Source organism: Drosophila bipectinata, chromosome 3R, assembly GCF_030179905.1.
Source record: "Drosophila bipectinata strain 14024-0381.07 chromosome 3R, DbipHiC1v2, whole genome shotgun sequence".
NCBI lineage: Eukaryota > Metazoa > Arthropoda > Insecta > Diptera > Drosophilidae > Drosophila > Drosophila bipectinata.
Window position 1 is genome coordinate 1,994,745 of NC_091739.1, and position 23,071 is coordinate 2,017,815.

The 23,071-nt window shown below is 44.0% G+C and overlaps 5 protein-coding genes across 6 annotated transcripts; 2 read left to right on the forward strand and 3 right to left on the reverse strand.

Moving 5' to 3' along the window:
* Positions 1-4,718: 4,718 nt before the first annotated feature.
* Positions 4,719-6,820, forward strand: sad (Cytochrome P450 family protein sad). Its single transcript, XM_017249540.3, has 6 exons — positions 4,719-5,070; positions 5,144-5,353; positions 5,429-5,673; positions 5,765-6,135; positions 6,193-6,399; positions 6,454-6,820. The coding sequence occupies exons 1-6, from the start codon at positions 4,856-4,858 to the stop codon at positions 6,772-6,774; spliced, it is 1,569 nt and encodes a 522-aa protein (XP_017105029.2). The 5' UTR covers positions 4,719-4,855; the 3' UTR covers positions 6,775-6,820.
* Positions 6,821-6,829: 9 nt separating this feature from the next.
* On the reverse strand, positions 6,830-9,676 carry LOC108130870 (sphingomyelin phosphodiesterase 4). Its single transcript, XM_017249538.3, has 7 exons — positions 9,523-9,676; positions 9,165-9,464; positions 8,287-9,110; positions 7,947-8,216; positions 7,577-7,889; positions 7,262-7,522; positions 6,830-7,195 (listed from the first exon to the last, which is right to left on the reverse strand). Exons 1-7 carry the CDS (start codon positions 9,553-9,555, stop codon positions 6,893-6,895), a joined length of 2,304 nt encoding a protein of 767 aa, XP_017105027.2. The 5' UTR covers positions 9,556-9,676; the 3' UTR covers positions 6,830-6,892.
* A 284-nt stretch (positions 9,677-9,960) lies between these two features.
* Positions 9,961-22,103, forward strand: LOC108130775 (RNA helicase aquarius). The gene is made up of 7 exons (XM_017249372.3): positions 9,961-10,151; positions 10,214-10,697; positions 10,765-11,108; positions 18,331-19,365; positions 19,436-19,887; positions 19,947-21,531; positions 21,589-22,103. Exons 1-7 carry the CDS (start codon positions 10,038-10,040, stop codon positions 22,006-22,008), a joined length of 4,434 nt encoding a protein of 1,477 aa, XP_017104861.2. The 5' UTR covers positions 9,961-10,037; the 3' UTR covers positions 22,009-22,103.
* mthl5 (G-protein coupled receptor Mth-like 5) lies at positions 11,109-14,540 on the reverse strand. Of its 2 annotated transcripts, none has more exons than XM_017249376.3 (6): positions 13,866-14,540; positions 12,588-12,712; positions 12,356-12,526; positions 12,119-12,300; positions 11,561-12,061; positions 11,109-11,501 (listed from the first exon to the last, which is right to left on the reverse strand). In XM_017249376.3, the coding sequence occupies exons 1-6, from the start codon at positions 14,125-14,127 to the stop codon at positions 11,243-11,245; spliced, it is 1,500 nt and encodes a 499-aa protein (XP_017104865.2). In that variant the 5' UTR covers positions 14,128-14,540; the 3' UTR covers positions 11,109-11,242. The 2 variants fall into 2 exon arrangements, with proteins under 2 accessions (XP_017104865.2, XP_017104864.2); XM_017249375.3 differs by having other exon boundaries at positions 11,561-12,064.
* Dnali1 (Putative inner dynein arm light chain, axonemal Dnali1) lies at positions 22,018-23,028 on the reverse strand. The gene is made up of 2 exons (XM_017249379.3): positions 22,548-23,028; positions 22,018-22,491 (listed from the first exon to the last, which is right to left on the reverse strand). The coding sequence occupies exons 1-2, from the start codon at positions 22,915-22,917 to the stop codon at positions 22,112-22,114; spliced, it is 750 nt and encodes a 249-aa protein (XP_017104868.1). The 5' UTR covers positions 22,918-23,028; the 3' UTR covers positions 22,018-22,111.
* Between the last annotated feature and the right edge of the window lie 43 nt (positions 23,029-23,071).

A 23,071-nucleotide genomic window follows, 5' to 3' on the forward strand; every position in this document is an offset into this window, starting at 1 on the left:
ATGCTTCCACTTGGACTCGCCGTTTCAGTTAGAGCAGGCCATTAGAAAAGGTTTTAATCAGCACGTGGCATGCATCCTGTTCTGTGTCCACGTACGCGGCGGTGGATTGTTGTTTTGGTGTTTGGCTATCTGTTTGCTCGACTGCGAAAATTGCCTGCTATGACCAGACTCAATCTCGCTTTTCCCATTTTCCCAACAGCCTGGAGTTCCTCCCTCCTGGGGGAACCCTAGCCCCTTGACAGTCTTGTTTATTTGCATTGGCGGCGGCGATGGATTTATGAGCGAAGCCATTGAACTTGCTTCTCGCCATATCTCACCATACCTTGCCTCCCCCACTCGTCCACTCTAGCTCTGGCTGCACAGCCCTTCCTATGAATGCATACCTCTTTGCCGGAGCGTGTGCGTGTGTTAGGAACACAAATATGCCAAAGGCACGCACATAGCCTGAGCCACTTGCAGCCACTCCCGCCCACGCCCACTCCCAGGCAATCGCCACCTCCGGCCCCTTGGACAAAGGCCTCCACCCCACGGCACACTCCTTCGGGCCCGGCCAATTCTGACATTCGCTTTTTGACGTACGCTGCGTATACGCAATTTCTAGCTCGGACTCTGACTCCGACTCTCTAAGCCATGTCCCGGATCACGATGTTAGCCACGTGACCAGAAAATTGTTACCGCTCCTCCTGGTACGGATTCCTTTTTTTGGAAAAAGTTTCCAATAGCTTAACAGCAGTCTAAAAATAAATTCACTCGTGTTGTGTGTTTGAACCTGTGTGGTAAGCGGCGTTTCATAACTCTATGCCATAAAGCAAATGTTTCAGATTCCGCTTCTGGGGTTTCGTCCATATTTCCGATAACAGGGCTTTGAGCTAATTCACCCCCAGGGTTTGGTAACAATACATCCTTAAGTGTATTAGGATCAGCTATCATCTGATTATGAATCGCACTTTACGCTCAAACATAGATGCCTGCGATTACTCATATTTCACAGCTTGACCTCTCCTTTCTCCCTCAGTGGTATAAATAGTTTGGTCCTGTTTCAGCTGTGTTTGCTGCTGCTTATATCCGAATATATATGTATGTATAGTTTTGTGACCCGAAACTTTGGCACGTATGAACGAGGAGGGAGGAAGGGGACTGAACAAGCATGCCTTCTAATACCATAACCAATATAAATGTCATTTATGTTTTGGACACATTATGGAAGCTCCAGTGGAGTGGGCAGAGATACAATGGGAATGATTGAGGGGTGGAGTAGCCAGGATGACCCTCAGAGTGGCAGAGAAAAAAATATAGGACAGAGAAATTCTGTCATGGTCAGCGATACAATACCGCAGCGAATCGGGGACTTTGGATTTGGAGTGTGTGTATAAAAAGGGAATGCGAGGATAACAACAAATACTCGTGCACTTGAAAAGCTCAGACAGACAAACAGGATACATGCAGGATGCACAGAGTGCTCGCCCCATCCTCGAATTCCCGTATCTTCAAACCCAAGTATCCTTATCCGCATTTCTATCCATGCCCCTACACAAGCGCTGTGGTGGGTTGTGATAAGCATTACATTCCACAAATATAAAAGAATGATAGCACCACTTAGTGGCACTTAAGGATATGCAAAAGCTGTAAGGACTTCCGCCTGCGTTTCGCCTAGGCACCTCCAATAGAGACGGCAGAGGATTGCAGGTAGATCCCTCTTCTATTTTCTTTAAACATTGCTTTTCGAAGGCTCGGGTATAAACGAAGATTGATAGCAAGCAGCCTTGAATTCGAGTGGCATACATTGTTAGTTTTGTTAATGAGAATTATCCATTTAGCAAGTGACACCAAAAATCAGCTCTCAAACTTGCAAAAAAATCGCAGAGATCTCGAGGAAAAATATTAATAGACTGCCTAAAACCCAGGCCCATCCATCAGAGTGTTTTCATTTCCATCCGAGGCGAAGAGACTTCGCTTGGTGAACTCCAACTAATGACACGCCGAGTAAGGCAGCGCTCCCCTGCACTCTGGAGCCCGATTCAACTTCCGGTTTCGTGCTGATTCCCCCAGAAGTTGGCAATAAAAGCGGAAGGCGTCACTTTCAAAATGGCGTCATGCTGCTTTGAGCTTTGTTTTCCGCCACAGCCTCCTCTTCCAAGACCGTCGTCGTTTCCACCAACTGTTTTATATATATTTTTTATTTATGCTCTTTCCGGGCTGCTCTTATTATTGCATTAACTGGATTGGGACGCCGGCGGGGGCAGCGTATCCTTGTTCATTTTGTTATTTGTTGCCCTCCATGTTACTTTGTATTATCTTTATAGGAATCAGGACCCCTCCTTGATTCCATCGCCTTCTTGGAATTATTATTTTTTTTATTATTATGCATGTCGCGTGTACTGCCGCAAAGACGGGAAACAATATTTATTTATTGTAACCCTTTTCGTTCAGCAGGGTTGTGCTTGGAGTGGCAGAAGGGTGCCAGGGCCCCTCAAATACACCATAAATATGATATGGCGAATTCCTTAACTGTCTCGGTTGGGGTTTGAGCAACCTTCGTCAAAAGCCACCCAAAGTCTCAGGTCACGCAGTCTAGCTTCCAATTTCTGTTAGTCAAACTATTAAATTTTGAACTAATAATAAATAAATTTCATTGCCCACGGCACACACTCCCCATCTCCCAACTCAGTCTACTTCTGTGTGCTTTGTTTTCTGTCAACTTTTTGATGTCACATTGCAGGGTTTATCTTGCTTTTGTGTGCTAGTATTTGATTTATTTTGAGTATCAACAAAGCTGAAACATGGCCGCTAATGGAGCGCATTTCCCTCCCACGGTCCAACCTGCGGCCACACATGGAAAATCATGGCTAAAAATGAATTTATACTGTCAGTGAAGTGATTCGCAATAATATGACTTTTGAGGCTTAAAAACCGAATGCATTTGTGTGCTGATGCCAGAGGGCTACGGTGCATATTTAAGTAGAATAGATAGCATTTTTTATAGATGATTTCACCAAAAAACTGTTTTGGGTAAAAAATATTGAAATTGAAACTAGGTGCTAAGATATGTACTGTTTTTTAGTCACAATTCACATAATACAAATTCTACCAAAATAAAGAAAAACAGAACTATCATAGTACCAGAAACTAATTCTAGCTTCTAGCCTTATCTGTAATCTTTTTTAAGGTTTTCTTGTGAACCCAATCCAATTCAAATTTCCGCGCCGCATTGTGTTTAGCATCCACGGCACTCACTAGCTGTTCTCTTTTATTCGAAATGGAAACGAGGTGACTTCAAAAATTCGTCTCAACGGTCTCAAGATTTAAAATTTAGAATAAGTGGAATTCATTCTACTTAAAGGTTCTACAGTAAAAAAATGTGTTACTTAAAAACTATAGTTGGTGTAGTAGTAGGGTTGGTGAAGCTTTTTCACCAACTAACTTACATTCACATGCAAAGCAAGTCCTTAGCAAAGTTTTAAAATAAAACAAGAAAGGAAAGCTAACTTCGGGCGGAGCCGAAGTTTATATACCCTTGCAGTTAAAACCGGATATATATCGCAAACATCGGATATAGTTGGCCGATCCTTATGAAAATATGATAACATAACCCAATTTAATATAATACAAAAACCAAACCTAAAAATATCCCAAACTTCTATCTTCAAAAACACAAAAGTTGGGTAATTTCCGATCGTTCAGTTATATGGCAGCTATAGGATATAGTCAGCCGATCCTTATAAAATTTAGTAGGTTGGATCAACTGACCAAAAATAGAATCTGTACTAAATTCCACCTTTCTATCTTCAAAAACACGAAAGTTGGGTCATTTCCGATCGTTCAGTTATATGGCAGCTATAGGATATAGTCGGCCGATCCTTATGAAATTTGGCATGTCGTAATGTTTTGCCAAAAAATGCTCTCATGTCAAATTTGAACTCTCTAACTTTAAAAACGTCAAAGTTATACTATTTCCGATCAATCAGTTATATGGCAGCTATAGGATATAGTCGGCCGATCCGGGCCGTTCCGACTTATATACTGCGTGCAAAAGAAAGAAGGGTGTGTGCAAAGTTTCAAGACGATAGCTTTAAAACTGAGAGACTAGTTCGCGTAGAAACGGACAGACAGACAGACAGACGGACAGACGGACAGACGGACAGACGGACAGACGGACAGACGGACATGCTCATATCAACTCAGGAGGTGATCCTGATCAAGAATATATATACTTTATGGGGTCGGAGATGTCTCCTTCACTGCGTTGCACACTTTTGGACAAAATTATAATACCCTCTGCAAGGGTATAATAAACACACAAAAGTTATATTTTGAAGCATTTCAGTTTGGTTTGGTTTGACCAAATGACAATCATAACAATTCAAAACCACCAGCTTTTAACTCACCTGGTTATCGCACCTTTTCGCTCTCATACTGCCCAGTACTGCCCATTTTCTCCTGCTTTTGGCTATGCTTCCCGCTTTTTCGTCATTTGCATTGTCAGCAGAGTTTGAAGTGTCCACTCAGCACGTCTGCTGAGCGACTACCGAACGACCGATCGTATTTGCGGAATGGGGGAACTCAGAATCGGCAGACAGATATTCTCACCTGGCATCATGGGCCGACCATAGGAAGTCAACCGATCGCAGGTAGCCGATCGCAACTGCGAGTGAGATCGCTACCGATGGGTTAAAAGGGCCGCTCTGGCCTGCGGATCGACTCAGTCTTTTGGAATCGCCTGGCCCGGGCCGGCCTTTGGTCTTTTGTGTCGGGATACGTTTCAAGAAGTTGACGAGCTCACAACAGGTGCTGTTCCCACTTACCCGGCGCCTCACCCCCGCTGTGATCGTGTGAATTGTAGAAGTAGTAGAGTGCGATGAAGAGCGAGCGGCCGGGTCCGCTGCGCTGGCTACGCCATCTGCTCGACGAGCTCCTGGTGCGCCTATTAAGTCTGCGGTTGTTCCACTACGAAATTAATGATCCCGGGCTGGAATTGCAGCCCGTTCCCAAATTCGTACCCATACCCAGGGTCAAGGGCTTGCCAATCGTGGGGACTTTTCTGGATCTGATCGCTGCCGGAGGAGCCATGCAGTAAATTAGCAAATCTAACTGTCCAAAAAATCTCACCTCACGTCACTAATTTTTTCGACTCTTCCTCAAAAAGCCTTCATAAGTATATTGATGCTCGCCACCGGCAGTATGGGCCCATCTTTCGGGAACGCTTGGGCGGCACTCAGGATGCAGTGTTCGTCTCATCCGCCAATCTGATGCGAGGCGTCTTCCTGCACGAGGGTCAGTATCCGCAGCATCCGCTACCGGATGCCTGGACGCTCTACAACCAGAGGCATGCCTGCCGACGTGGACTGTTCTTCATGTAAGTGGAGTGAGCCAAATTAGTCCGATGAATTGCAAATGAACTACGATCTCCTCTATTTCTGGATGGGAGCAGGGAGGGCGCCGAATGGCTGCATAACCGACGCATACTTAATCGGCTGCTGCTCAACGGAAATTTGAATTGGATGGACGTGCATATTGAGAACTGTACCAAGCGGTTGGTGGACCAGTGGCGGAGCCGAACCGCGGAGTTGGAGACTACAGTAAACGTTACGGAGCCGACGTTGGACGAGAGTTGCGAGAAACGCAGTTACGAAGTACCCCAGTTGGAGCAGCAGCTCTACAGATGGTCCATTGAAGGTATGATAGTTTGTTCCCTAGGCATGATCCCTAGGCTTACAAATATTAAAAGGAAAAAACATTTTAATGAATTCTCGTTAACGCTTTCTAGTGCTCTGTTGCATCATGTTCGGCAACACAGTGATCACCTGCCCCGAGATTCAGTCGGCCCTGGACCACTTCACTCAGATTGTGCACAAGGTTTTCGAGCACAGCTCACGCCTGATGACTTTTCCGCCAAGATTGGCTCAGATGCTGCGTCTGGGAATCTGGAGCGACTTCGAGAAAAATGTTGATGAAGTGTTGCGTGAGGGAGCTGCCATCATTGATCACTGCATAGAACTGCAGCAGCATCAAGGGCCCAAGGATGACCCCCAACTGCCGCATGAGGAGGCCCTCTTCCAGCGCCTGCAGGCTGCGGAGGTCGCTGCCGATATGATTAAGCGGATATTTGTTGACTTGGTCATAGCAGCAGGTGACACGGTACGCAGATGAGTCTCATATTCCATGTTAAGCTGGATCTAATCTAATTTCCACTAGACCGCCTTTAGCAGCCAGTGGGCATTGTTTGTGCTGTCCCAAAATCAGTTCCTCCAGAAACGGCTGGCCCGAGAGCGAGCTTCCCATGGCTCCCAGTTGCTACACGGTCTGATCAAGGAATCTTTACGTCTGTATCCAGTGGCGCCATTCATAGGTCGCTATCTGCCCCAAGATACGCAACTGGGTGGACACTTCATCGAGAAGGATGTAGGTTGACCGAGTGTTTCGAAAAACTTTGTTTCTAATCCTTTTCCCCAACAGACTCTGGTGCTGCTCTCCCTATACACAGCCGGGCGTGATGCATCCCACTTTGAGCGTCCTGAGCTGGTACTGCCGGAGCGCTGGTGCCTTGGACAGTCGGAGCAGGTGCATCAATCGCACGGCAGCCTGCCCTTCGCCATCGGTCAGCGGTCTTGTATCGGACGTCGCGTGGCATTAAAGCAGCTACATTCCCTCTTGGGTCAGTGTGCTACCCAGTTCGAAATGCACTGTCTCAACGAGCAGCCCGTCGATTGCGTTCTCCGCATGGTTACTGTTCCGGATCAGACCCTGCGTTTGGCCCTCCGGCCGCGAACCGAGTGATACCCATACACCCATACAACGTAATCGTAATATTAACACTAAAACTAGAGTTAAATGTAATCGTAGTTTCTTTAGTTTTATACAAATACATATATAAAAGTCACAACTATAATCAGATCTATGAAAACAGCGCCAACAGCAGGTTATAGCCAATGACTAAAGAGCTCAAAAGGATGAGGCCCAAGATCGGGGAACCCCAAAGCACTTGTCCAATAAGCAGCGTTAAACCGATCGTTGCGAGAACGGGAAGGGAGCCAAGCTGCCGCAGACAGACACGAGGAGGAACCAACCTTTCGCAGAGGACGGTGTTTCCAGCACGCTTGTCAAACCACTGCTCCGTCATGGGGGCATACAACAGCTGCCTTGCAACCTTGCCACAGTAGTCATCGCGAGTATAGTATGCTTGGATTTGGCTGCCATACTGAAATAGCAACAAAGGGAGACGGTCATAAATAATCATGCAGAAATAAACTTTTGAAACCTTTACCTTTTTGTTGATTTTTTCCGAAAGGCAATATAGTAGCCTAACTAGGGGCTTCACTTCGTTTGTTCGGACGGGCATTTGCGCCGGATCAATGGTGGCCTGAATATTGGAGGCATTCAACGACATTTGATGCGGGTTTATCTTTGAAGTATCTAACGAGTCGCTGTCGTCAAAGAAACTAAATTTTTGTAAAGGGACCGCGGAGGCTGGCGCACAAGTTTCCTCGGGCATGTTCTCATGTAAAGACAAATTCGCTTGATCAACCTAGATTAATATAATTATTGTTAATTGTTTTAAAACTTTGTATATACTACTCACATTAAAGGTTCGACAAAAAGCGTCTATGCACTGACGAAGCACTTCTGGTATTCGACTGAATTCGTGTAGTGTCACTTCGTCCTGGGTGCTTTCCCCGAAAAGCTTATTGAAGAAATTAATAAGAAATCCGTTTGATCGCTGTTTCTCGGCTATCTGATTTCGAAGAGCAGCCATATCTCTGTGAATAGAATTCCGACTCATGCTAATCAGGAGCAAGAAGTTTTCCATTTGCAACTTCATGGTCTCGCTAAACAGCTTTGGAAAGTGAGTACCAACAACCGGACTCCAGTGAACGCCAGGGGAAAGGGATTTGCTAAAAAACAACAGGTGAAAATGTACATTTCTTAAATATCAAACTGTGACCACTCACTTCATCATGTTGACTTGCCGCTGAGGGGAATCAAAACCGTACGAGTTGCCCGCATTGAGGCGCTCGTACCTCTGAAGGCGATCAATTAGATCATTTTGGGAGAACATCGTGGCTAGGCGGTACAGCATGAAAGCATTCCGGTACACTGTGTAATCCAGACGTTGGAATCGCGGTAAAAGCTGTATGAAGATGTGCGTATACATTATGAGGTTGTCTATGATAAAGCCATCAAAGCAGGATGAAATTGGTGGAAGGTAGGCAAGTCCAGATCTGTAATAAGTAAAATTGGTAGAGAAATTAAAAATGGTAACAGGATCTAACTACTGTTCTATCTACTCACGACTTGTTGTTCAAAGCTGCCATGGTATAACGCCAGGGTTGTATATAGCTCAACCAGAGCTCTAGCACCACCATGAGAGAGCTATCCAGCGGCCAGCGATCAATTAGGCCGCAAATAAAGGCGTAGATCCGTGATTTAACCATACCTAAGGATACCTTACGCAAGCAACAAAGTGAACTGTGATCCTGCGAGGCACCGTTAGCAAAGAAATGGATCTGCTTTACTAGGGTGCGTACTCCGCGTACAAAATCGCTGCTTGGAAGGTGGTGCTCCGACTCTATATCGTAGCGCAGCCAAATGTCCACAAAAAAGTGCAGCACACTCTCGGAGCGCCAGGCATATGCTCGAGCGGCACCTGTACTGGCGCCACTCGACTGGGGGGACGTATTACCGGCGCTGGCATTGCTGCTTGAACTGACTCCAACAGAAACATTTCCTCCGTTAAGGAACGACGACGGTATTTTAAGGTAACGTGGCTGCCTTAATGGCTGAAGAGCCTGTGCTGGTAGAGGCTGGGGTGCCTTTACACCACTACTAAAATGAACAGGCTCTATTCGCGCATCTGGAAACAGGGGCAGGTAGTTGTTAAGGTACTCAGATACCAGTTTAAGATACACGGTTTTGCTTCGCACGTTGTGTATCTGCATAGCGATCGGATTGATGGAGTGAAGGGGTTGTAGGGCGTACAAAACGAAGTGTATAATGTAGAAGTCGAAGGCATTTAGCGAAAGCGTCCCTAACTGGTTCCTTAATGGGTCCATATTTATCAGATCCCCATAAAACATTGGATTTTGCCCCGCCTGCAGCATGCTCACAAATTTAGCCTGAAAAAAACACGCATTATAGTCGAAAACTAAAACAAGAGGAGCTGTATTTACCGGCAGTAGGCTGACATCCAGCTCGAACTTGCACTGGTCAGCCAAGAGGCGGTGACACAGATGCATCCAGGACCCACAGATTCCAAAAAACTGATGCAGCATTTGGAACTGCAGTGGATTGTTCTCCAGCGTTGTCGTCCGCAGGCCCCATCCCAAGGGATTACCATTAATCCCGAAAACAGAGTGCACGATGTGGGGATATATTTCCTGGATCTGGCGTAAGGAGCATCTGTCGAACAAGATACTTAGTTCCTGAAGGCGCTCCAGCAGAGGAAGACTCAAAACAGTAAGCACGCGGCTCTGAAATATTCAATGAATTTAATGCCTCAATGGGGTTTGCGCAGCTCCAGTTACTCACGCCCAGGTTCTCTGGCGGCATAAGCTGTGACATGGTTAGTTCGTCAGTGCTGAATCAATCTAAAATTACTACAAATTTATTTAAATTCTAATAAAACTTTGCCGGCGTGTGGTAAACAAATAAAATCGAATGTTTTTAAATCGAATTCTTATCGATTAATCGGTGGGGCAACATTTACATCCTACATTTTACTTACATTTTACATTTTACATCGTATGTAGGAAAAAATGTTCTAAAGAAAAAAAATATTTTAGAACTTTTTTTTTTTTTTTTAATTATTTTTAATATTTTGATATTCCTAAATTCTTAAATACTCTATTGAGTATCTACTTATCAGTAGATAACTTAAAAATACAAATACGTTAATTATATTGATATATCGATATGTTAATAAAAAGTGTGGAATTTTTAATCGGGTAGTATTTTTGAGCGCTCATAGTACTGCTACACTCCTGTTTCAACCGGCGTTTGTTTTGTGTTTATATTTCGGTATTTCAACATATTTTGCAATAAATATGAAGCGAAGGAGCCAAACTCAGGCTCAAACGCCCAAGGATGACAACAAGAAATCTAAGGCAATGTCGGGAGCGCTTACAATGTCTCAGTTAAGTTCCGATGTAATTTGGCAGGTGGGTGCTCCGCTGAGAAGTAGTTGAATGGCAAATTAATGCCAAACATTTCATATTTGCAGCTGGCATCGAAATACTGGGCTCCTGACACGAAAGAGGACCACTTGCCCTACAGCGCTAAGATTATTGAAAAGATCTACAGCGACGAAATTGCTACCGGGAACCCCGGACACAGCGCCCGCCGAATCAACATGCTGGAGTTTAGCCAATATTTGGAACAGTACCTGTGGCCTCATTATCAGAGGGAAACTGCCACCCATGCTCACCTCATGTCGATTGTGATCATGGCTAACGAGAAGTTCCGTGAGAGAGTCGAAGTTTGGACTGTGTTTGAGAAACTGCCTGACCAGTATCCATCCTTCTTTCGCCACGTGCTGGAGAGCTGTCTGCCAGCCGATGGTGGCAAGGAGGCAAGGAGCTCATTGCACGAACGTACTTCCCTGTTGATGTTTCTCAATCACTGCTTCAACAGCATGGAAATCGAGCTGTGCCGCGAACAAGCCAAGCGGTTGGTGTCGTTGTCCATGTGGCACTGCCTTCAACCGCGTGAGTGACAGCCGCTTTTTGTCCTTCTAGCTTTATACATGGCCTAACCATAACTTTCTCATTGCAGGGCGACGCGAACAGGAGCTGCGGGATGTGCCAGAGTGGCGAAAGTACTGGAAACGTCTGCTGAAAAAAGAAAAAGACACCAAGCCCGAAGTCATATGGGAACGCCACTTTCTGCAGAACCTTATCATTGACTTCTTAAACATCCTCGAAAGCATACCCGCAGAGGGCGAAGTGAAATCCAACGTGGTGCAGTACTGCGAGCGCTTTCTGGAATTCATCATTGACCTGGAGGCTCTGCTCCCCACACGTCGCTTTTTCAACACCGTGTTGGATGACTGCCATTTGATTGTACGAGCCCTGCTTTCGCCGTTGGTTCGGCGTGAGGAGGGAAAACTATTTGGGCAGGTGAGTGTCAGACTTTTAATTCAATTACTATCTCGTACAGCATAAATTAGTTAAGTTTAAGTACAAATCTCAATGTTAGACATTGCTAAATTAAAAAACACTTAAAGTAGTGAGGGCGGGTAAAAGGTGACGTCTCAGTAGTCGTTGCCGTTCATGTAGTGCAGCTCATCGCCCCAGTCATTCGCCGAAGGTGGTTCATTGTAGCAGCAGGTTTTCTTTAACAGGAAGGTGACGTGCCTCTGGCGCAGTACGCATATGTAGAGCAAAAGTGGGGCCACCAGAGCGTTCATTATGATGTGCGCATACAGCAATCCTTCCAACTGCAGCCAGGTCAAGATAAGGAAGAGCCAAGATATTGACATCACCAGGAGCATTAGTGAAAACATTATAAAGCTGAAGACGTTGGGAAAATTTGGTTATAAGTCGCCGTTTGGTTGAAATAATCTACTTACTTAGCTTTTAACTTATGGGCAATGCGCCCGTAAACAGTCCGCCTATTTATCAGCTTTCTGGTGGTCACAAAGAAGAAAATATTGACCAGAATAGTACATGCAATTGGTGCAAAGAATATGCATATTCCCAGCAACCCGATCGTCTCCTGTTCGCCTACTAGGTTCTCCTGCTTGTAAGACTCTGCGTCCAGGAAAAAATGGGCAAAGACGGCCATGGCTGCCATTGTTCCCGTGCATCCCCAAGCATAGGCGGAGTAGTAACAGTACTTTCGGCCATCCGTAACCCGTAGGAAGACGTTTCTCGACCGAAACGTTTTCCAGATGTAGTAGCCGAAGCTGTTTAGCCAGAAGAAGGCTGCAAGCAAGCTAAAGCACAAGATTATATCCGCAACAATGAAGCTAACATGGCTGGTCAGTTCGGTGAAGATGCGAACCAGGTCGGCCGCCTGGCTGACCATCAGACACACGGCAATAGTTGTTACAATATTTCCCACCAGATCTCTGCTGAATGGATGCAAAATTAACGAATGAAGGGGGCCTAAGTTCAAAAATTCTCACCTTAGAGTAGGCAGTATAAAATAGATAATGGCTATAACCAAAAGAACAATCAGTGAGATACCATGGAAAATGGGATTGAGAATCTTGCGGAGCAGGAAGTTTGAATCATTCCACTTGATTTCCTTGTGGGCCAAGCAGATCTTTGCGAAGAGTACCTGTTCGTCGCCAGTGCTGGAGGTAGCCTGAAAATAGATTTCAAATTAGCCGTCTCCTTGGCTCAGTTTAACTAGAGCATACTTTATCGATGCAGTACAATCCATGATCGTAATCGTGAAAAAGTGGTTCCAGTGCGCCGACAATGTCTTCCTCGTAGTCCGTCCGAATGCCATTGACCTCCTCCTCCTCATCCTGGGCATTGGTGAAGTGTCTTAACCTCCCATCGTCAAGCAGTATCAGCTTATCAGAGCTCTGAAAGATATAAACCCTTTTATAATTATCAAAAGTTTTGTAAGGTCTGACAGCCACTCACCCCCACATAGTGGTATATGGGCCACATCTGCAAGGAGCCACAGTTGGGGATGCCGATGACGAACTTGAAACGAACGGGCCTGTTCTGCGACCCATCATAGCTGGTGAACATTGGCTGAAAGAATTCTGCAAGTGGAAAGCGAAGATTAGAGAGCAGCGCATGGTAAATTATTAAGATTCTGCCGCCTCTGTTGAGCCTATAGACCACTGGGAAAAAGATCTATCTCCCCTTCTTTCGCTTCGTCTATAAATATTTACAAAGAACGTGAGCCCCACGATGAGTTGCCATTCCGTCCCATCCATCAGTCTGCTTTCAATTTTTTTCCCCATTTGTGCGGATTTGTTCTCCTCCAATTGCCGCATATTGGATGCATTCGTTCATACTATTGATATGTTAATCATAGCTAACTGCACGGAAAGTGGCCTGCATGTGTTGATTATGTGCTAGATACAATTGTGGCATTTGAGTAATCCTAACGTTTTAAAATTTGATGACATCACTTTGATGTAACCTCAGTCTAAGGACAATGATTCATACCTATAAAACCTGGCTTATTACTATACCAATTATTATGTGTCACATTTTTGAATGCTTCAATTCTGTATAAGTTTTTTATTCCATATTTCTATTGTATAAGTCTGACCCTGAATATTTTATGTGTCTGTTAAGTATTAAACAGATAAGAATGTATTTTTAAGTCCAACACTCCAAAATTAATTCCAATATTTTAAAAATAGTCTTGAAAACTTATTTTAACTCGTCTTTAAATTTTTCTTTAATATTTGTTCACAAAAAGGCATTAACTCCGTAAAAAAATAATAAGTAAGTCTCCAATTCGCCATAGGAAATACTTCTTGATTGGTGGGTACCAGCTCTGGTATCCATCCTATTAATGGATTTTCCAGATTTTATTCCATTTCCAAAATAATTTGTTTTTGAATAGGGAAGTCAGGGGCTCAAGTGGATCTTTAATGGTGAAGCACAGAAACATTCCACGCGGCATAAATCATACATTTCATCAGGACTGGGGCCATCATGGTCTCTGTTTGTTTTAAAAACTTGTGAGGGGTAGTTGGATGGAGGGGGGAAGTGTTGGCTGCGTTCCACTGATCCACTGATAGCTAACAAATGGGCCATTCAATGTTGGGCACACATATGTTGCATGCCAAGCTGCCGGGAAAATCCATAAAGTTGAATGGCCAACCAACTTCGTTTTGGTTGTTATGGCAACTTGGAGGAAGGAGCGAGAGTGTGGAGTTTTCCAGCTGTTGGACTCACCCGTTTCGTTGACCTGCTGGCACTCGTTGTCCACGTGTATTTCGAATTTCTCGCAGCATTTGTTGACCAGCACCAGGCTGGGATCGGGGGTGGGAGCTAATGAGGATGACGCAGATCCACTACTGACATGCCCCGCTGCCAGAGATGGGCCGAGCAGGAGCAGAGGAAACAGCGGCACAATCAGAGAAAGCAACAGAGCGGAGCAGCTGCATTTTGCATATTGCCGGCCCGCAAAATGCGCGCCAAGCGTTTTTTCGAGCATCTTTTGCACACTCCGACAAAGAAACTAACAGATACCGATACTGCTACCACCACCGAAACAAATACCAGCGCAGCCGAAGGGGCACACAGGTAGGCAGCCACAGCCACAGAGGTTGTTGTTGTTTACAAAGATCTGTGCTCAAGAAGAAATGCGTCATCAAGGTGGCAGTAAAGCCGGCTGCGAGCCAAGATCATGACTTGCATGCCAGACCAAAAGTAAGGCGACACTTTTTGTGTGACACAACACTCTCACAAAGACACAATAAAGCTGTATGGGAATTGGCTAATAAACAATGGCAGCTTGGCTTCCTCGTTAAATGTTTGTATTTGAATCGGAATCGGAATCGGAATGGAATAAAAACACGAAGAAAAGTACAACCGATTCGGAGCGATGTCGGAGAACGAATGACTCTGGCGTGCTCTTAACTTCTAGTGACTGAATCGGGGAGAGTATCTGAGAGCGTTGAGTTGCTTGAACCGAGAGAGTTGCTCTGACTGAACCTCCCTTTCTCTTACTTTCAAAGCAGGGCTTTGCAGGCACTCCTATGCATGAAGCCCCTGCCTGTCTAGATAGTTCCTCCTCTCCCCCATGTCCGCATGTTGTTTAAATTGAGGGTCGCGACGGAAACCGTCAATTGGAGTGGAGTAAAGCAGGAACCGGCAATGTCTGCTTTTGTGTGGGTTTATGCGAGGGGTTTTGTTTGCTCCTCCGTCAAGTACTACCCTGCCCCTTCGTCTTTCTCCCTCGAGGATATGAAGATAATGCGCTGTGATAAGATGCAGCGTGGTGAAAGCGGGACGCGTGCCTTGTCGCCACACTTGTCGTCTCGCACCTCCACGCATGCATACTTGAGGAGCTTGAACAAGGAGTCACAACAGTATTTTAAAGACTTCCCTGCGACCCAATATTCAACCGAAAACACCCTTCAGCTAACCTTCAGAACAGATTTTCATTGAACCCACGCGCATATCACCTTTCCGGGACATTCTCGAATTTCCAAATACCTCCTTCCTCAACCAAGGACTTCCGCTTCATGCTCACCTTGGAGTGCTTAATTAGCACTCCCTTACACACACATAAGTAGCATTTCACTTATCTTCCACCAACACCAATATGCATCTGTGTTAGTGGTCTTGCCCAAACTGATGACGTACCAGCCTTCTTGGAGCAGGCCGGCTTGGCTACCTGTGCACTATGGGGAATTTGCCCGATTTCATGGTATTTAGTCATTTTATCAAAGTTTAAATATTTGGGTTTTTTTTATGTAAACATATTAAAAACATATGGCTCCATATGACTCCATACCAAAAATATTAATAAACAGTGCACTTTTAAAGCTTTGCACTGTTAAAGTCAGCTGTTGCAGCCCAAAGGCACGTGTTTGAGAAGAGGCAGTTTTTGGTTAGCTACTTTGAAAGTGCGATACTTAAAAGTTAAACAAGTTATTAATTCAATTTATGATGGAAAACAATCATACTGGCTTGTATTAAATGTTTTGTGTACTAATATTTTGCTATGTGCTTGTCTTAATAATATTTAGTCAATTTTAAAACAGGTTTAAAAGGTAATTTTTTGAAAAAAAAAAATTAACTTTACGTAGACTTACAAAAAAAACATATCGTTGCAACAGTGTAAGTTTAATATATGTCGTAGAGCCATTAATTATGAATAAAAGGAAATTTGTCTCAATGTGCAAAAATGCGCACAATCTGCGTAATTTCGTTTTTTGTCAGGTGTCTTCGAGTTTTCGAACGCGGAGCTTTTTGAAGTATGGCGTACGAAGACGAAGAACTCAAACCAAGAAAAATCAATTCTTGATTTTATTTCGAGCAAAATAAGTAGAAACATGGATGTTGTAAAACACAAAAATAATTTGAAAAAGAATAGCTTATTTTGCCTAAATATAAATGGTAAATGGAAGATCTGCAAGAGAAAAAAAAAATTTTTTGAGAAGAAGTTTGCAAATTGCCTGCAAATTCGGAACTTAAGAGTTATATTCATTTTCTTGTCTTGTCAACTGCCAATTGATTTGGAGAAATTTGAACAATTTTGTTTTAAAACTGGGGAACAAATTGTGGATTGTTATCCATGGTTGCCAATGACGGCAACTGTTCACAAAATTATTGTCCACTCAAGGCAAATTATGGAAAATACAATACTTCCCGTTGGCTGTTTCGGAGAAGAAGCGTCGGAAGCACGCAAAAAAAGTTATAAAGAAGATAGACTGCATAACCCACGAAAGCATAGTCGTGTTAATAATTTCATGGATGTTTTCAACAGAGCCTTAGATACTTCTGATCCTGTTATTTTTTCAACAAACCCTATGAAGCGAATTCGGAAGCATAAAAGTATGGAACTTCCTTAAGAAGTTGTAAGCCTTTTATTGTGCAATTTTGAAGGCCAGGATCAAATTGAGAAAATTGGAGATGAAATTGACGATTTTTATTTTATGTCTGACGAAGACCTTGAAAATGAAAATATTTGATAAACTTATTAGTGTATTATTTGGTTTTCACTTTATCAATTTTTCTATTTGAAATAAAAAAAAATTGTTTCTAGTCCTGGGAGGGCGAATAATAAAAAAAAACAGTTTTGACAAATCTTATTTGTTTAAAAAGTTATTGATTAATTTATCCAAATGGGAGGGCGGAACCACGCCCATTTTACCAAGAAATATTTCCAACGATCTTCATAAGCCTAATGCAAAAAACCGTTTCGAAAAATCTTGTTTAGTTTAATAGTTAATAAATAATATTTCGTCAGGGAAGGGGCGGAGCCACGCCCATTTTTCTAAAAACATTCCTATCGGTGTCTATAACAATAATAAAAAAACCGTTTCGAAAAATTTTACTTAGTTTAAAAGTTATTAATTAATACCATGAAATCGGCCAAATTCCCCATAGTGCTGTGGTGTGGTATGCACTAGTATACAAGAGACGGCTAAGGTTGAACAAGAGTGCTATGAAGAGAGTTTCCGAATGATTGCTTGAGTTTGGAGAACTCGCGAGTACAGGTAGTACAACAACAAAACATGTTCCGTTCAATGCACGCGTTTGGTGAAACGAACAGGAGCGGATCAGTGCACGTCTCGTTGGGAAAAGACACATTCAATTCAGACACATTATTGCTTTGTAAACATTAAACATCAAACTAAACATTTTTCGATTAGCTTATCTCAACCATATTAGAATTATATGTGTTAGACGGTATTATATGTAATTTGGGGCAAAAGTTGGGTAGTAAAGGAGGAATTATTGTCCCTTGTATTGTATATTCTCTTGTATTTTGTATACTAAAGGTCTATAAATCTTGTTTACTTAAGGGGATATACAGTTGTACCGCGCAAATATATGGATTTTTATCGATTTTTTTTTGACACCATAGAAAATATTTATGAAAAATGTTTTAACGACGTTGTTTAGTACATGTTTCTGGGTACTTCATTAAATTTTTTCATAAAAAAATATTACATAACAAAAATGTTATAGCCGAATTCCCGGATTTTCTTTTCCGATGGTGTCTTGCGGTGGACATGATTTCTCGAAAACGGTTCATCCGAAATCCAAAATTCAAAAAAGTTTAGTTAGTATATTGTATTGTCTAGTCCGTGAACGAGGGATTTAAAAAAATTTTGACTAAAAAAAAAATGGCGACGTTTTTAACAAAAAATGTACTTTTTCAAGGTATAAGATTTTCGTTTTTTGTGCTTTAAAAAAGTAGTTTTCAAAAAAATTGAAAATCCCTCGTTCACGGACTAGCTAATATCATAATAAATAAGTGATCAAAATTTGGTGTTGATCGGATTAGTAGTTTTTTTAGTAATCGTGTCCACCGCAAAGGTAATTTCCCCAAAAAAAGATTCTGAGATAATCGCGTTTAAAGTTTCAAGTTTGTTCAAGTTTTATATGCAGATAGTGCGATAAAAATAGCTACAGCTTCGGTTCTAATGCTCCGATCGTTATGAATTTTTGTGAGAGTATTCCCAATAGAATATACTTAAAGAATATGCAATAAAAATATCACAACTGTATGCAAAAAAAAATTTTCATATATCACAACTGTATATAACCCCTTAAAAGGGCATTTAATTTGGACTCCTTCCGAAATTATCTTTCTTTTAAATTCTTTTTTTGTAAACAATTTAACCTTATTTTGTTATAAACATGAAACATTAAATTAAATTAAATCATTTATTTTTTAAAGCTTTTGGACATGCTAAAGTTCTACACCCGCTTTGAGATCAATGATGTCACGGGAAACTCGCTCACCGACCACGACATGACCCAATTACACTACAAAAAGATCACCTCCTTGCAAAGAGCCGTGTTTGCCAAGTTCCCCAGCCTGCGTGTTTTCGCACTTTCCAATGTGGCTACGGTGGACAAACGGGAGTCATTGGAGCAGCACTTTGGTGGCTTAGATGGCGATGGCCTTCGCCAGATAGCCACTTTTCTCAACCTGGTACCGGAGGAGGTGGTGTCCCCATTGGACTGGCATCGCCTCGATGAGCCGTTTCTGCGTGAACTCTTAATCACCCGCCACGAGCGACGTTGCTCACAGCTCGAGGCGCTTAACGAGATGCCACTGTATCCTACGGAACAGATTATTTGGGATGAAAATGTAGTGCCCTCGGACTACTACACCGGTGAAAGTTGTCTGGCATTGCCGAAGCTGAATCTGCAGTTCCTCACCCTGCACGACTATCTGTTGCGGAATTTCAATCTGTTTCGTCTGGAGTCCACCTATGAGATCCGACAGGACATCGAGGACGCGGTAAGCCGTATGCTGCCCTGGCAATCCGAAGATGGCGATGTGGTCTTTGGTGGGTGGGCGAGAATGGCTCTACCAATTGCCAGTTTTGCTGTGGTCGAGGTGGCCAAGCCACATCTCGGGGAGAATAAACCGTCGAGAGTGCGAGCCGATGTGGGAGTGACTCTTTCTGTTCGCCGGGAGATCAAGGAGGAGTGGGAGAACCTGCGCAAGCACGACGTCTGTTTCCTACTCACAGTCAAGCCAACACAGCCCTATGGCACCAAATACAATCACCGGGAACCCTTCCTTCCCCAAGTTGGCTTGGTCAGTGTGCGTGGCTGCGAAGTGGAGGGCATGTTGGATGCCAATGGCAGGGTTATAGAAGATGGTCCAGAGCCCCGACCACAGCTTCCAGGAGAACAGAGAAACTATCGTGTTTGGCTGGATTCCAATCAGTACCGTCTAGATATGGATGATTTGCAGGAGGTGAGATAAAAGAGCTCCAAATATTCAACCACCAATTAATAACCAATGATTCTTTTATTACCAATCTCAGGGTGCCGATGACGTCTACGAGAGCTTCAACATCCTGATGCGTCGTAAACCGAAGGAAAACAACTTTAAGGCAGTTTTGGAAACCATTCGCCACCTAATGAATACGGAGTGTGTTGTGCCGCCATGGTTACATGACATCCTCTTGGGCTATGGCGATCCGGCTGCCGCTCACTACAGCAATATGCCCAACCAGGAGCGTAGTCTGGAGTTTAACGATACCTTCCTTGACTACAAGCATCTGAAAGATAGTTTTCCCGGCTATGAACTGAAGTGCAGTGTGCCGGAGGAAGGACGCCTGCCGCCCTACCGTCTGATTTTCGAGGACGTGCCTGTCCAAAGTGAAAGCGACGAGGAAGACCAGAAGGAAAAGAAGGTGGAATTGAGCAAATCCATTGTGGTGCACTCCTATAAATACGAAGCGAGGGGTCCTTACCCTAGGAACAAGCCGAAACAGTGAGAAATGTTTATAATAAGCCAATTACAGATAATGTTAATCCCTATTTTTATTTCAGAAACTCTATTCGATTTACCCCCACCCAAGTCGAAGCCATTCGAGCCGGCATGCAGCCTGGTTTGACCTTAGTAGTGGGTCCGCCAGGCACGGGAAAAACTGACGTTGCCGTGCAAATTATCTCCAATATTTACCACAACCATCCCAATCAGCGTACGCTGATTGTAACTCACTCCAATCAGGCGCTGAACCAGCTGTTCGAGAAGATCATGGCCCTGGACATCGACGAAAGGCATCTACTTCGTCTAGGCCACGGAGAAGAAGCCCTGGAAACCGAAAAAGATTACAGTCGCTATGGTAGAGTCAACTATGTTTTGGCCAAACGAATGGATTTGCTCGACCAGGTGCAGAAGCTTCAGACAGCGGTCGGAGTGAGTGGTGACAATTCATATACCTGCGAGACGGCTGGTTACTTCTACCTATACAATGTAATGGCCCGCTGGGAGAAATTCCAAAGTCAGATAAATGTGCACAGGAAGGAGGCGGATGCAACAAAGTTAAGAAACCTCTTTGAGACTGAGTTTCCCTTCAGAAAGTTTTTCGACGATGCTCCACAGCCCTTGTTCAAAGGCTCTACCTTTGAGGCCCTAATGGACACAGCTGTTTCTAACTTCCGCTACATCTCTGACATCTTTACCGAACTGGAGGAATTTCGAGCTTTCGAGCTGCTGCGCACTGGCTTAGATCGTTCGAAGTATCTTCTCGTAAAAGAGGCCAAGATCATCGCCATGACTTGTACGCATGCCGCTCTAAAACGTAAGGAGCTGGCAAATCTCGGCTTCCGTTACGACAACATCCTAATGGAGGAGTCCGCGCAGATCCTGGAAATTGAGACTTTTATACCACTGCTTTTACAAAATCCCCTGGACGGTCTCAATCGTCTGAAGCGTTGGATCATGATTGGAGATCACCACCAACTGCCGCCCGTGATCAAAAACATGGCATTCCAAAAGTACTCCAACATGGAGCAGAGTCTGTTCACCCGACTGGTGCGTCTCGGTGTGCCCACCGTGGATTTGGATGGACAAGGTCGTGCCCGTTCTAGTATCTGTTCTTTGTACAAGTGGCGCTACAAGAAACTTGAGGACCTGCAGCACATCTTTGAAAGGGACGAGTACAAAAAGGCGAACTCTGGCTTCGCCCATGATTATCAGCTTATAAATGTTGATGATTTCAAGGGCGTGGGTGAGAGCGAACCAAATCCTTACTTTTATCAAAACTTGGCGGAAGCGGAGTACATTGTAGCTGTTTACATGTACATGCGCTTGCTTGGCTATCCCGCTGCCAAAATATCCATACTTACCACCTATAATGGGCAGAAGCATCTTATCCGCGATGTTATCAATGCTCGCTGTGGTAACAACCCGCTCATTGGCTGGCCGCACAAGATAACTACGGTGGACAAGTACCAGGGTCAACAGAACGACTACATACTCATCTCACTGGTTCGCACCAAGGCAGTGGGACACTTGCGGGATGTGAGGCGTTTAGTAGTGGCCATGAGTCGTGCTCGACTCGGGCTCTACGTGTTTGGAAGGGTATCACTTTTCAAAAATTGCCTGGAACTGCAACAAACATTTAAGCTGGTTAGTTTTTGATAAAAAATATTAGTTATTCACTTATCTAATTCACTTTTATTTTAGCTTACCCAACGACCTCTAAAACTAAATCTAGTTCCCGGAGACAGCTTTCCTACAGATCGTTTGACTAACGATCCCGTGGGCAATGAAGCCATTAGGACTATTGAGAACATGACCGAAATGACACAGTTTGTCTACGAGCGATATATGGCCAAGATGGAGGAACTTAAGGGCACCCTACCCACAGAAGAAGAGCTACTGGCTATGCGCAACCAACTTCCCCAGGAGGACGAGGAAAACGTTAATGAAGAGCCGCCAGAAAAACGGCCAGCCAAGGAAGAACCTGTGTCAAAGAAGAAAGCACCCGAGGCTTTCAAGCCTACTCCAATTGTAAACGAAATAAACATGGAGGAGCCTGAGGCGAATCAACAAGAGGGGAACCAAGAAGACACTACAACAGAATCGCAAGACCAAGTTGAATAGTCTTAGGTGTTATTGAGATGCTCCAATAATTTTATTTGAACAAGTTACAACAATTTTTAAGCGACAAAAACATAGACCACACCTTTAAAACTAAACTTTTACTCTACTTCTTGGGTGCGGTGATGCCCTCCAATTGGGCCTTCAGCTGGGCATTCGTCTTCTTCAAGAAGGTTATCTCCTCGGTAAACTTCTTCTCTTCAGAAGCCCGCAGCTCAGCATTGCGACGTTCCGCCTGTTCCTGCTTTAGCTTCATGTCAGCAATGATCTCTTCGAGCGCCTCCTTGTCCAGCTCTAGTGTCTTAACGCGGTCCCGCAGCATTTCCTTCTCTTCATGGGCTTGTAGGGCTTTGCGCATGCCGAAAGCCACCGAGCTGCAGTACAGTGTTTCATAGGCCTCCATTGACATGGCGATCTCATCGCGGATGCGCAGCAACAAAAGGCCACGTTCTGAGCAGTTGATAGTCACCTGGCGAATGATTTCGTCTGAAGAGGAGAAGATAAGGAAGTATAACTTAAAATGGAGAATGCGAAGCACTTACCAAAGCACTGCGAGTAAAGCTCACGCCGCACAGGGCAAATACCCGTTTCGCGAGCCTGGGTCTGTTGCAGTCTCGTGTCCAGCATCTCCTGAAGATTAATCACATCCTGGCGCGTGGCTGGGGTGCTGGACACCGACTGTTGCCATAGCTGACCATCTTCTTCCCAGCATCGTGGCGGCAAAATGGAGTTCAATATTTCTTCAGTTTCCTTCTTGGTATCTAGTAACGCTCCCGCGGTTTGTGGTCTTTTCATCTCAATCTCAGTCAGTGGGGCACCCTTCTTGTCCGGGTGCTTGACCACCAGCACCGGGTTGTTGTAGCGCACCAGGGTCTGGAACTGGCCCACGCTGGTAATGTCTAGTTCGTCCATTGCGATATTTTATATCTTTTTATAATTTAAAATTATAAGTCTTTTAGACCTTATCGAAGCTTGTGTGTTTTTGAAATGAGTTGTTCGATTTTTTCAACGATTTGCTTGATTGATTGATATGTCAAAAATGCCTGTGCTGGGAAAAATTTGTAAA